Source organism: Elephantulus edwardii, unplaced genomic scaffold (assembly GCF_000299155.1).
Source record: "Elephantulus edwardii isolate Elephantulus edwardi_28Jun2011 unplaced genomic scaffold, EleEdw1.0 scaffold00045, whole genome shotgun sequence".
NCBI classification, from domain to species: domain Eukaryota; kingdom Metazoa; phylum Chordata; class Mammalia; order Macroscelidea; family Macroscelididae; genus Elephantulus; species Elephantulus edwardii.
This window is the reverse complement of record NW_006399795.1, coordinates 16,817,575-16,831,069: the sequence shown is the minus strand read 5'-3', so window position 1 is coordinate 16,831,069 and position 13,495 is coordinate 16,817,575. Positions and strand designations below refer to the sequence as shown.

Genomic DNA, 13,495 nt, shown 5'->3' with positions numbered 1-13,495 from the left:
GCACAACTCCTTACCAGTAGACCACCAATACTCCCTAAAGTTGTCGATGTTGTTGTTATTGTTGTTGTTGTGTACCGCAGAGTCAGAATCAACCCACAGCTGACTCTCTGGCAGATTTTCAAAGGCTATTAATCGCATGGAAGGAGATTACCCATCTTTCTTCTGCGGAGCAGCTTGCGGCCTTGAACTGCGTGCTTTCAGGATTGCAGCTCAGCTTCTTGCGACTAGGTCCAAAGTGTCTCTAGTTTTTGTTAATTAACTCATTGCTGTCAAGTCGTAACAGACTCACAGCTGCTGCTCCAGCAGGTTTTTGGAGGCTGTACGTTGCATGGAAGGAGACTGTCCATCTTTCTCACACAGAGCCACTGGTGGATTGAGATTGTCAAAGAAGCGTCAGCTCTGGTTAGTGACACAGCTCCCTGCTGACTGCACCACCAAAGCCACCTTCTGCAGCCTTAGAGAATACATTTGGGGCCAACAGTGAAATGTGGCAATTAACAGGGATGTAAAATCTGTCTCTGGTGAAGGTGTAAAAAGAATGTAATGGACACATGATTAAATGATGGGGAGAGGACAGTGTTTTTTTAACAAAGTAGCAAAGAACCCATTTAAAATATTTTGGAATGTTTGGGGGAAGGTAAAACTTGGAAGTGATGAACTTGAATCTACTCAGGGAACTGACTCAACAAACTCTTTTTTTAAAAAAAAACACAAAAACAACAAAACAAGGCTTTTAATTTAAGCACTTGTAAATGCAGAGACAACAGGGTACTTTTCTCATCTCATTTTGCTTTTCTGCACGTTAGGAGTTTTTTAATTGAGCTGGCTGTCATGCAAATTTCCTCGCGTCCACCTAGAAACACTTGTGGTGTACAGTCGAGGGGCCAAACTCATACTAGTCCTTCTTGCTTATGCACATATCTCAGAAGGTAGACAGGGAGGCTAGCATGGAGGCACCCATGCCCTCTGGAGGAGCAATGATCTTGATTTTCACACTCCTGGGAGCCAGTGCCACCATCTCCTGCATCATTCTGTGAAGCCTGAGTACATGGTGGAACCCCCAGAGAGAACTGCATTGCTGTAAAGTTCCTTGCGGATATTGATGTCACAACTTTGAATGGATTTTATGGCCATTTTATGTAGGCCACAAGTCTCCATGCCCAGGATGGAGGGCTGGAGGAGCACCTCGGGGCAGTGGAAACGTTCACTGCGAATGTGGATGAGCTGCCCATCTGGCAGCTCATAGCTTTTTTCTAACGAAGAGGAGCAGGCTCAGTGACCATCTCCTGCTCGTAGTCCATGGCTACATAACACAAACTTTTTTTTATTTTTGTGTGAGTGTACCGTCAAATCAGATCTGACTGGTACAGGAGGAGATTGTCCCTCCTTTTCCCGGCAGAGCATCTGGTGGATTCGAACCGTGTGCCTCTGGGATTGTAGTTGCAGCTCCTTGCCACTAGGCCACCAGAGCTCCCCAACACAAACTTTCTTTGATGTCACACACAATTTCCCGCTCAGCGACTGTTAAGAAGCAGTAGCCTCGCTCCCTGAGGATCATCATCAGGTGGTCAGTCAGGTTCTTGCCTGCAAGGTCAAGGTGCTGGACAGCGTGTGGCAGAGCATGACCCTCGTAAACTGGAATGACATGTGTGACGCCATATCCAGAATCTACCCCGATGCCAGTGGTGCAACCAGAGGCAAACAGGGGCATCACGGCCTGGATTGCCATATGCATGGTGGGCCTGTCGAAGCCCTCAAACATGACCTGGGCCAGCTTTTCTCTATTAGACCTGAGGCTGAGAGGGGCCTTGGTCAGCAGCACAGGATGCTCTTCAGGGGCCACACGAAGCTCACTGTAAAAGATGTAGTGCCAGATCTTCTCGATGTCATCCCAATTGGTCACCATCCATGCTGGATGAGGTACTGGAGGGCCAGGATGCCTCTCTTCCTCTGGGCTTCATGACCCATGTAACAGTCTATCTGGCCCATGCCCAGCATCATGCCCCAGTACCGAGGGCACCCCACAATGGAAGGAAAGACAGCCTCGGGGGCATCATCGCCCTCAAAACCGGCCTTGCACATGCCAGAGCCAAGGTCCACCACGATCACAGCATTCTCATCAAACACAGTCACCTTCAGAGTTGCTGGTGTCACCTTGTATCAGTGACTCTCTGGTGGTGAGGGGCTTCTGTCCCCACAATGGACACTGTCTCCGCTTTCGGTTGCAGGTTTTTTTTCTCCTCCTTATCTTCATTAGTTACAGAAGGGCATTGCTTGCAGAGAGAAAATGAAGATGCATGATCTGGTATTTTTTTAAAAAATCCTGGTCTCTAATGCAAGTGTGTCTATTATCAGTAGGAAGAGACTGGATGAGCCCTTGATGAGGGCCCATGTGTGCTGGTGGCTCTAGGCCAGGGGCAGAGCCCCCATGGGCCTTGGCAGGGCCTAACTCAACAAACTCTTAAAGAGGCCATGTGTTGAGATTTTTTTTCCACCTTGCCATTTGTAGTAGAGAGAGCTGATGCAAAACTTCTTGGCCCGAGGGCCACAGGTCCCAGGGCCCAAAACTCTTTTTCCGGCAATGGGGTCGGGGTGTGGGCTGCATAGTGCACCCTGGGGTACCTGGTATAGAATGTGCCGATCAGGAAAGTTACACCTTCTCTCCTCCTCGAATCCCAAAAACTCTTTTTCTGGCAATGGCGTCTGGGTGCGGGCTGGCTAGTGTGCCCCGGGGTATCTGATGTAGAGTGTGCAGATCAGGAAAGCTCCGCCTCTCTCTCCTCTCCGAATTCCAAAGAAAGAAATGTGCTTAAAAACAAACTGAAAAATGAAAACAAAATTTTAAAGATCTGGAAAATCCTATATGCATGTTCACCAAGGAGGTGGCTGCACAATCATTAATTATTAAGATTATGCCTACGATTGATAAGCTAACCAAGAGGAGAAAATGCATCTGTTTAGATCAAAAGGAAAAGAGACATAATGAAAGGGAAGTTGCCTGCCTCTTAGACTTCTGCAGGCAGGAAATGTACCCAAGGGGTCACCTCTGTCATTCTCCAAGGAGAAGAAAGGATCATCCCTGGAGCAGCAGAACTTTGGGAAGGAACACCGAAAGCAAGCAAGGCTACAACAGCTGCAAAGGGTGAGGCCACAGCTTTCTAGGTTGAACAGTGTCAAACTTTCATTACCTCAGTTCTGGAGTGGTGCTGTTGTTCACAAGTGTCAGGGAGATGAGGCCACTTCCCAAAGCTGAGAGAGTGCCATGTGCAAGAGGCAGAAGAGTGAGCGCTGTCAGTGCCGGGGAGCATTGGGGCTGGGCAAAAACCAGGAGAGCAGAGGTGCTTTCCCAGAGGACCTGGAAGGCAGAATAGAAAAGTCCAAGGCCACGAGGCCTCCACCCAGAATCCAGAGATCATCATCAACACCCCAAATCTTGAGGACCAGATCCAAATGGTCCCAAAGAACAGAGGTTCTACAAGGTTGTAGAACTAAAGTAAATTATTCTGCTGGATTTTGAACTTGCTTTAGCCTAAGATAGAGCTTTGGCGGTGGACTCCCCATAGGGAGTTGAATAGCCAACCCAAAGATGACGCTTCTTTGGCGTTTCAAATCCACTAGTGGCTCCGAGGGAGAAAGACAGACAATCTCTTCCTGTGCAATTTATAGCCTCCAAAAACCCACTGGAAATACAGCTATGGGTAAGTTCTAACCCCCTCATGGCAATGAGGTGTTTGGGCTTTTGTGTGTTTGTTTGTTTTCCTTATTGTGTGCCATTGAGTCAGATGAAACTGGCACAGGAAGAGATTGCCCATCCTTCTCCAGCGGATCATCTGGTGGATTTGAACCATACACCTTCAGGATTGCAGCTCAGCTTCTTGCCACTAGGACACCAGAACTCCCTTCACAATTGAGGTTTTTTTAAGGTTTCTGCCTATTGCCTCTTCTTTATCTCAAGTATTTTTCATTTGTAATGGAAATGTCTCCCTCGTGTCTGTGCACCCAATGAACTTTGGAAACAGCTCATGTCCCAGATTTCACCGGGCTGCCAATGAGGAGGAATTTTGCCACAAGATAGGATATGCCCAAAGTATCATCTGTACTTGATTTAGATGATTCAGAAGTGAGATGATGATGATGATGATGATGATGATGATGATGATGATGATTACTCGGAGTTGATTTGAAACTTTGAGCATGACCTCATAACCTAAATGTGGTGGTGGTGGTGGTGGTGGCGTTTTCTTTTTGTGTACCATTGAATCTGATCCAACTGACGCAGGAGAGAAATTGCCCCTCTTTCTCCAGCGGAGCATCTACTAAACACTGTTTTGCATGTGAAAAGAATATGAATTTGGGATAAGGGCAAAGAGTGGAATGTTAGAGATTGAATGTGTCTTAGCATTTAGCACGATCCTACCCTGGAATGTGTCGCCTTAATGTGGAGCATGTCAAGTTGCCATAGTTATTACTGGTAGGTGCCATCGAGTCAACTCTGACTCGCAGTGACCCCATGAATAATAGGTTGAAACTGTGCCTGATCCCCGTGATCTCTGACATTCATGAGCCTGCTGTTACAGTCACGGGGTCAATTCATCCCGTTGAGCACCTTCCTCTCTTTCGCTGACCTTTCCCAGCATAATGTCTTCTCCCAAGGACTAGATCTTCCTGACAACATGCCCAAAGTATGTGAGATGAAATTTCACCATCCTTGCCTCTAAGGAGCACCTTGATGCACTTCCTCCAAGACAGATTTATCTGTGTCATCTCTCGGGGGGTAGTGAGTAAGGAGTTGCACTGCCAAGCTGAGGAAAGCTGGTTCAAATCCACCAGCTGTTCCTGTCGAGAAAGAGAGGCAATTCTTCTCTCATGCAATCAAGCTATCACCTCTGAAAACCAGCTGGAGGCTCAGCTCTAAGTCAGTTACAGTCCAATGGCACATTACAACAAGCAACAATCATGAGATGTGTGGACTTCCCATGTGGCATGTCATTCATCGTGGCCAGGATTGTGTGATCTCAGCCCATTGGGGGAGGCTGGGCTTCCATGGTCACCCAAGAGCACCAGGGACTGTCTCGACACCAGGCCCTGGGTTGTTCCCACAACTAGCAACCATCTAATAGCTGGGGATAGACAGGTGAACCCCCATCAACTCCCACCCAATGCGCCCCCCCCCCAGTGCTTAGGGCTTTCAGTGCCAGCTGAGCAGGAGGAGGCAGCATCTAGGTTAGGAGCTGGCGGGAGCAGGAAGAGCATCTGGTGGACCTTGTTCAATGCCATGTTCCATGGGGGACCTGAGCTCCAGGGCTGAGTAGGCAAACTGTGCAACCAGGGGTTCCCAGGTCAACACCTACTTCTCTCCCTACCAGGCCAGGGTTTTGGGTCCCACACCTCAGCCTGCAAAAACTTTCCCTTCCTGGTCCCAAGAGCAGGTGTGGCCACCCCCAGGCCCACTCTGCCCCTCCCTTTCCACCCGCCCCTGCATGCCTGCCTCTCATAAATAGGAGGCTGCCTGGCCAGTCTCAATTCACATCCTGGCCTTGTCTTCTGCTGAGCTGATACCATCGTGCCCAGCTGTCAGGACCATGGACGCGTCTACTCCTGCAAGCTCTGACTTTAAGGTATCCAGACAGCTGGAGGCAGAGGGGTATCATATGGGCAGGGAACCATGGGCAGGAAGAGTTCTTCAGGGCTCTGCTTCCCACTGCGGCCTCTGGGATGATGCTGTCAAGGCAGGATTCTGGCTGGGAAGATGCTGCAGTCACCCAGGGCCTTGCCCTCTCCTCTCTGAGCAGGGAGCAATAACACACACACACACACGTGTCCGTGTGGTGGGTGAACAGAGCCACTGAAGGCGCCCAGGGTGGGCACCTCCCAGAGTGTGTCCACAAGCCACATACCACACAGGGATATGAGTGGGAGTGTAATTGGAGCCAGGTCAGAAGAGGGTGGGGTACTAGCAGCATCAGTGGGGTGCCTAATGGGCTTTAAAGACAGCATATGTGTACAGTGGTGTGCATGTGCGTGTATGCACACAGGTGTATGGATACACATGTGGGGATGTGGATTTGTGTTCTGGGCTATGTTTGAGAAACCTTGGGTCTCTGTGAGTCTCTGCCCTGGTACTCAGGTCCCCAACGTCATCTCGGAGAAGGCCTGGCTACACTGGTTGGTCTGCAAGACTCTCTGTTCAGAGATGCCCCTTTGCCTGCCCTTGTAGCCCCAGCTGTGCTAGGAGAGGTCAAGTAGGAGAAAGCTAGTCTAGGTGAAGAGGAAAGGCAATTAAAAAAGTCAGACAGAACCTTCCAGGGTCTCCTTGCCTCACCTGTAAGGTGGTAGCTGATCGGTCCTATCTTACCAAGGTGCTTAACGTGGAGACATGTGTGGGTACCACTGGATGCTATTGGGGCCCACGCTGGCATGAGGAGCCCCAGGGGCCACGAGGCCAGGGGACCGGGGGCTCTGATCCTGCCCTCCATGCCTCACCCCTGGGGCCCGGCACAACTGGCTGGCCTGCCTCTGCAAGCACTTCCCAGCATGCACGTGAGCAGCTTGCCTGGACTTACCTGCTGGGACACACAATTGGCTGAGACCCAGCAGGTGCTCCCCCCAGCCCAGCCTCCTCCCCAGGGCCTTCCCAGCACCTGGGCAGCAGGAAGAGGCCAGAAGGCTCAGCTAATTCACACCACGATGAGGGGACTGTGCAAAGCTCACAGGAGTCATGTGCAAGTGTGGCCAGGCCCCACAACGGCCACCTGCTGGTCCTTGTGTTCAGGGAAACTGAGCTCCAGGCATGTCCAAGAGGGAAGTTGGCCAAGGGACCGTGGAGGCAGGCAGGACACAACCAGAGTCCTAAAGTGGCCCTTTTCCCCTGGACCTCCCAAGTCCCCATACTTAGCTGGCCCCACTTGCCCACCTTACCCTGAAACCGAGGTACTGGAAAGGGGTTCTCCAGAGGCTCAATTCAGCGATGGTGCCTTGCCCTGGAGCACAGCATTGGACAGAGCTCAGGCCTGACCTTTTTCCCAAACTGGGCTAGACCAGCTTGGCTCTACACTTACTGGTTAAATAGCATTGGGCCTTTGAGAATATAGACCCAAGACAATGTCCAACACCTGACCAGGTACCATGGAATTTGAGTTGCCAAGGCCCAAACTGTCTCAAGTCTGTAAGGGCGGGGGAGGGACCTGGCAGGGCCAGAAGCCTGCTATAACACTTGTCTACCCCAGGCAGGAGATGGAATCCCCAAGGCCTCAGAAGGACCAGTGACCTGGAGGTACCCCCAGGCACAGCTATCAGCACCACCACTGCCACAGCCTCTGCCCCCCATGAAGGAACACCAGGATGAACTGGAGGAGCTGCACACCTCCTTCACAGAGCTGTTTACCTTCTTCTGTGCCAATACCACCATCCATGGCCCCCGCCACCTTGTCAGCCGCAGTCGCCTCCGAAGGGTGACCTGGGGGCTGCTGCTCCTGGGTGCCCTGGGCATGTTCTGCCATCATCTTCAGAAGAGGAACAATGACGTTACCCACGGGGACAGCAAGCCCTCCCTGGCAATCACGCTGTGCGACATGAACCCACACCGGTGAGGGCAAAGTTCGGGGGAAGGGAAAGAACAGGAGTTAAAATAGGGCAGGGCCAGTGCTGTGGGGGGTGCAAGCTAAGAGGGCAACTTCTCACCTGGCAACCTGTGGGCACCCTCCATATTGCCTCCTTTAGCTGGCCAGTGATGACCTCATCTCCTCCCAACTCTTGGCCAGCCAGGGCCTTCTGGACCTTTGCTTGGAGGAGGGGGAGGGATAAAGACACACAGCAGGTACAGCCCAATGTGACCAGCATGTCCCCAGGCTCAGAGGAGGGAGTATGCTTTTCTGAAGGGCAGCCCAGAGTTGAGCTGCGGTGCCAATCATTGAGAAGGGAGCAGAGCTGGACTTGGGAGTTGAGGCATCAGGGGTGCAGGCAGAGGGGATAGGTGGGCCAGGATGATTGAGCCTGCAATGGGGACAGGGCATGAGAGCCAGGCTGGGTTGAGGGATCTGCCACATTCTGTAGTCTCTAGAACCCATGGAAAGTTCCTAAGTTTGGTTCCAAAGCACCCCTTCAGGTGTCCAGGGCTGGGTGGCATACAGAGACTAACGCTGCAAGGTCTGCTACCTTGGGGGTCAGTGCAGCCCATCCCAGCAATGCCCAGGAACTGGGGTGAGGAGCCTCAGGACTGGAGCTCTGAATCACCATGCCCACTTATCTCACTCAGGCTTGTTCGCCAGCACCTGGAGGAGCTGGACAAGTTTGCACGGGAGAATATCTACTCTCTGATCAAGTTCAACATCAGTGAGACCAGCGACCCCACTAGGACCACTCCAATGGACAAAGGCCCAAGCCCTGAGTCAACCTTCCGGCTGGCCCGACAGCTCCATCTTCAGATGCTGAAAGAACCAGGCAGGCATTCTAAAGTGGGGTTCAGACTGGTGAGTGCCCTGCTGGGGCCACAGCAGGGGTCACTACATGCTGTCTCCTTGAGGGGCGAGTGGAGAGGAAAGCACTGCATGGGAGGGAGGGGCCTGTGGCCACAGGGCTGATCCCCCCATCACCCCTCAGTGTAACAGCACAGGAGGAGACTGCTTCAACCGCACCTTCTCCTCGAGGGAGAAAGCTATCCGTGAGTGGTACCACTTCCACTACATGAACATCCTGGCTGCCACCCAAGAACACAGCTACAAGAACCCCTTCATCCTCTCCTGTGAGAACAACCAGCAGGACTGCGAGGCTGAGTGAGGATTGGGACCAGACCGGGTGGGTGCACCCCCGGGAGAATGGCTGGCTGGAGGCTGTCGGACTTATAAGCCCCCCCTCAGATGAAGCAGGCTGTGACCCCTTCAGGCCAACTGAACTTGGGTGGTGGAACACCTATCACTAACATGGGCCTGATGGAGCTTCGCTCTATTCCAGGAGCTTCTACCATCACATTTACGGCAACTGCTACACCTTCAATGACATCTTGGCCTCAACACACCAGCATGCCACACAAAGTGAAGAGCGACTCTGGCTAAGTGGAGGTGCGGCTGAGTGGAGTTGGGCAAAGAGAGGGCCAGGCAGAGGTGAAGGTGGGGGTGCCCAGAGCCAGAGGGTAGACAGAGCGCCTGCTCAGTGGGGATATGGGAAGAGGGATGGAGTGGGTGGGCAAGGGATCAAATTGAGTGCCGGGTAGGGGCTTTGAGGAGCCAGCAGGAGGCTTCATCCTGTCACCATCCTCTAGGGATCACCCTGGTGCTCAGAGTGGAGCCACAGGACCACCTACCCTTGCTGTCCTCTGATACGGGCATAAAGGTCACGATCCACAAACGCAACCACACCCCCTTTCTGGAGCCGCCCTTCCTGGAGCCCCGCGTTCCAGAGTCCCAAATCTTCAACATCTTGCCGAGGACCGAGACCACCATCAGCATAGGAGAGGTGGGTGGCTGCTCTTCTGGGGTAGGCAGGGCTGTGGGAGGGCGTGGTCTACGCAGGGGGCGTGGCTTTGGGCGGGGTAATGCGTGGGCGTGGCCTGGGGAGGAGTCTGGCTCTCTTTGGGCGGGACCCATGGCAGGAGTTTGAAACTGCAACTTATTTCCTCCCCCCAAAAGGAATCCTGGTTCCCGAACCAATTTGCAAGCTGTGTGGACGGAGAAAAGGGCACAGACATGCAATTGCTGTACAATAAGTCCTATACCAGGCAGGTACGCTCTCAGAGTGGGCACCATGCTTCCCAGGGCGGAGCAGGGCCACACAGTCAGGGACCACGAGAGACGGCTGCTGCGGAGAAGAAGGAAAGTGGTTGTGTAGGCAGACAGGCCCCGGTGGGAGAATGATGGTGCTCAGGATCCCCAGTTCCCATCCCTTCTTTTTCTCCTAGGCCTGCCTGGTCTCCTGCTTCCAGCATCAGATGGTCAAGGACTGCTTCTGCGGCTACTACCGCTACCCTCTGCCGGCAGGAGCCGAGTACTGCACCTCTACCCGGTACCCAGCTTGGGGTGAGCAAGCCCACCACCTACCACCTTACCTCCTTGACCAGGGTTGAACCCCGGCCGGCTCACTGGGACTGCCTGCTCGGGTTGGACTCTCACCCATTCACCCCTACACCTCCCAGCCATCTTGGAGAGGACTCCTAACGGGTGATCTGTAACCCCCATCTCCAGGTCACTGCTTCTACAGCCTCTACCAGGAACTGGAAACTCGCAACCACTCTTGCTTCTCCAGCTGCCCCAGGTCCTGCAGGTGAGCAGATTGCACAAGGCGGGGACAGGTCACTACCTTAGGTACCAAGGCAGGGGGCTAACAGGTTGATCTGTCTTTCCTAGTGAATCTTTACATAAGCACTCCGTGGAAACTTCCAAGTGGGCTTTGTCCGAGTCTGCTGTAAGTAACCCTTAAAGGAGTGGAGGTGGATGGGGGCAGCCCTCGGACCTTGGTGCTAGGGGTGGGGGACTGGGCAGGAGACAATCGCCACATGGAACCTTCTGTGAATAGGACTGGATCCTGGCTATGCTTGAAGGCCCCGAGAAAGAAAACCAGAGCCCAGGGTAAGTTGAAAGCTTCCCCAGGGGGTCCTGTCCTAGCCTTTCACCCTGCCAGTAACATACCCTAATGCCCCCGTCAGAGGCCCCAAGGAAGCACCCCACAAAGCAGGGCAAGCGAGACCTGTGGGCCTACTCCCTCAGACATGTGTGTTCCTACCCAGGAGCAGCATCGCCAAAGTGAACATCAACTGGAGGCTCAACTACTTCAAGATGGAAAGGACACCAAAGGTAAGCTGTCAGGTGGGAGCTGGTCAACGAGGGGCGGGGCAAGGGCCGCCTGGTGCTGGTGGCCCTGCCCAAGCTCACTGAGGGCCTCACCACAGGAGGGCCCCATCCTACTTAAGCTGCTCGAAGAGATGAAGAATCTGATGGGCCAGTGTTTTGGCATGTCCATGCTGTCCGTGATGGAACTGCTGGAGCTGCTGTTTGACTCTGTGGCTCTCTCCCTGCTGCTGGGCTACCGCTGGCTCTATGACATGTGTGCATCCCGGGCCAAGTGCAGCACAAAGGCAAGATCAGCTCATGCCCAGCTAGAAGCTGGCCAGATCCCCAACAGCTGCCAACATGAACCCAAGCAACCCGGGGGTCAAGCCAACTTCATCGCCCATGGACGCTTCCAGGGACCCTGGGGGGGAGACTCAGCTAAAGAGTTAGGGCTGGGAGCCCCTTGCCAACCCCAGTCCTAGCACCTGAACTAGCTCTGCAGGAGCCATCAGCCATTTTGCCTGATCTTCAGAGCTGTGGCAAAATCTGCCCAGTGCAGGCCAGATTGCCCGCAAGCCCAGAAGTCCAGAAAGTGCAACACCTGGCGAACAAGGGCCAGACTTCTGGTACATCCAGGCCTGTTATGGGCCCAGCTGCCCTCCCTAGAGGTGGCATCACAAGTCTCAGGGGGCCCAGGCCAGAGAGGAGGGAGCGTCCACACCAATCTGAATGCCCATGTTTCAGGGGTGACCCTGTGTGCTCGTGTGCCTCTGCATGTATGTGTATTCATCAGCTTTGTGTGTCTGTGTCTGGAGGGGATGCATGTCTGTGTCAGCGTGTGGTGTGTCCATGTGTGTGAGGGATTCGCCTGTGTTTCAGAGCATGGAGACTCATCTGTTAATATCCATTATCATTTATCAAGTAAAGGCTGCTGATCATTGGGGCAGCCAAGCCATTTGGTGACCTTGAATTGTTTTGTAATAAAATATTGTTTCTACCTACTGGCTAGTGTTTATTTGCATCCCCATATCACTCTGCTTTGGCTAGGCTGACACCTCCTTAGCAGACCACAGCAGTAACATGGGAGGTATATAGACAGAAGGGTGAGGTAGGGTCAAAGGGGGTAATGGGCAAAGGGCCAGCTTGCAGGCCCTGGGAGTGGCCAGCTTCTGTTGGTGTCACCCTTTCCATCCTATCAGAGAAGGCTAAGGATGTTAAGAGTCAAAGTGTTGGAACTTTCATTAAAATTAATAAAATAAAAGGAAAAAAGAAAACATAAACAAGCTGGAAAAAAAAGTGTTGGAGCTTTGGTGACCTAGTGGTTAGGAGCTGTGCTGCCAACCTGAAGGCATGTGGTTCAAATCCACAAGCTGCTCTACGACAGAAAGATGGACACTCTCCTTTCATGTTCTTCATTGAAAACCCACCGGAAGGTCAGCTGTGGGTCAGTTCCAACTCAGTGGCATAATAACAACAGTATGTGCAAATTCTTAAATGGCACAGAGCATGAAAAGAAGACAGAAAGACTATAGTGTCACGGTACCAAAAACGTTTAAAAAGTCAAGAGTTAGGTCTCCTGTGTGCTGCAGCCATGATCATTCCCATGCGCTGTGTCTCCTGCGGCAAGATCGTGGGCAACAAGTGGGAAGCCTACCTGGGGCTGCTACAAGCCGAGTGCAGTGAGGCGGACGCCCTGGACGCACTGGGCCTGAAATGCTACTGTTGCCGCCGCATGCTGCTGGCCCATGTGGACCTCATTGAGAAGCTGCTCAACTATGCTCCCCTGGAGAAGTGACCACCCTGGAGAAGTGACCACCCTGGAGAAGTGACCACCCTGGAGAAGTGACCATGGATGGCTATGCCTCCAGGGCTGGGGCTCCGAGTGGGCTTGGCCCAGCCCAGCCCATGTCACCTCGGTCACTGCACCTCTGCTGACCCACAGATCGAGGCAGTGGTGGAATAAAACTTGTTGAATATAAAAAAAAAAGATCAAGAGTTCATCAAAATAGCTCCATTATTCTTATCAGGCCCCCTGCAGGTGAGGGCTGGGCTCTCCAGTTTGACCAAGGCTGAGAGTTGTCATTTTGGTGAAGAGATGCTTGTCATGCCCTACTCCTTTCGGAGAGGGCGGGAACCAGAAACAGAGCGAACACAGCCAATGAGCAGGCGGCAGAGATTTATTGACAGTGTGTAATCCGGAGTGGTGGGGCTCAAGCAGGGAGAAAGGAAGGAGTTAATTTTCTCTTCAGGGTTCACAGCCAGCAGGAGAGGGAGTTGGGGGTGCCTCAGGTCAGCCTTACCACCCACTGAGCCTCTCCGGACAGCATTTTGCATAATGGCCAGTTGACTGGCCACCGTTGGGGAAAGGGCCCAGCCACTGCCCCAGCCTTCCTTCAAAAAAGGGAAACAAAGAGGGCATTGGTGGGGCCCTGAAGATGCTGAGAGACCCCTCGCCCCAATGAGGGCCCAGCCCAAGGGGCAAGGCTGGTGGGGGCAAGGCCAGGCTGCAGGCAGAACCAGGGAAGGGAATCCTCTAGCATCCACAGAAAAGACGCGAGACAATGCAGAAAGGGCGTCGTAGAAAACCCGCTGAGCCGTAACAAAGGACATCGGATGCGGGTGGAAAGTGCCAAAGTTGCTTTATGCAGGGCTCTGGGTCGAGTACCGGAGAAGGTGTCTCCGGAAGGGCAGGGACAGGCCTGGGGTCGTCCCGCACCTTGGGCCTGTGTGGCCAG

At 53.0% G+C, this 13,495-nt stretch overlaps 1 protein-coding gene and 1 pseudogene across 1 annotated transcript; one reads left to right on the top strand and one right to left on the bottom strand.

The window, feature by feature from the left end:
* Positions 1-853: 853 nt before the first annotated feature.
* LOC102852884 lies at positions 854-5,584 on the bottom strand (annotated as a pseudogene).
* Positions 5,583-12,555, top strand: SCNN1D (sodium channel, non-voltage-gated 1, delta subunit). Its single transcript, XM_006885946.1, has 13 exons — positions 5,583-5,618; positions 7,227-7,585; positions 8,255-8,468; positions 8,599-8,771; positions 8,950-9,056; positions 9,257-9,450; positions 9,624-9,716; positions 9,893-10,010; positions 10,176-10,254; positions 10,718-10,784; positions 10,880-11,065; positions 11,293-11,386; positions 12,350-12,555. Exons 1-13 carry the CDS (start codon positions 5,583-5,585, stop codon positions 12,553-12,555), a joined length of 1,926 nt encoding a protein of 641 aa, XP_006886008.1.
* Positions 12,556-13,495: the final 940 nt, after the last annotated feature.

Bases quoted from the DNA above. Each gene is read 5' to 3' on its own strand.
- SCNN1D (XM_006885946.1), top strand. From the start codon at position 5,583: ATGGACGCGTCTACTCCTGCAAGCTCTGACTTTAAG. The intron at 8,469-8,598 runs GTGAGTGCCCTG...ATCACCCCTCAG, and splicing joins CTAAAGTGGGGTTCAGACTG to TGTAACAGCACAGGAGGAGA. The intron at 8,772-8,949 runs GTGAGGATTGGG...GCTCTATTCCAG, and splicing joins CAGCAGGACTGCGAGGCTGA to GAGCTTCTACCATCACATTT.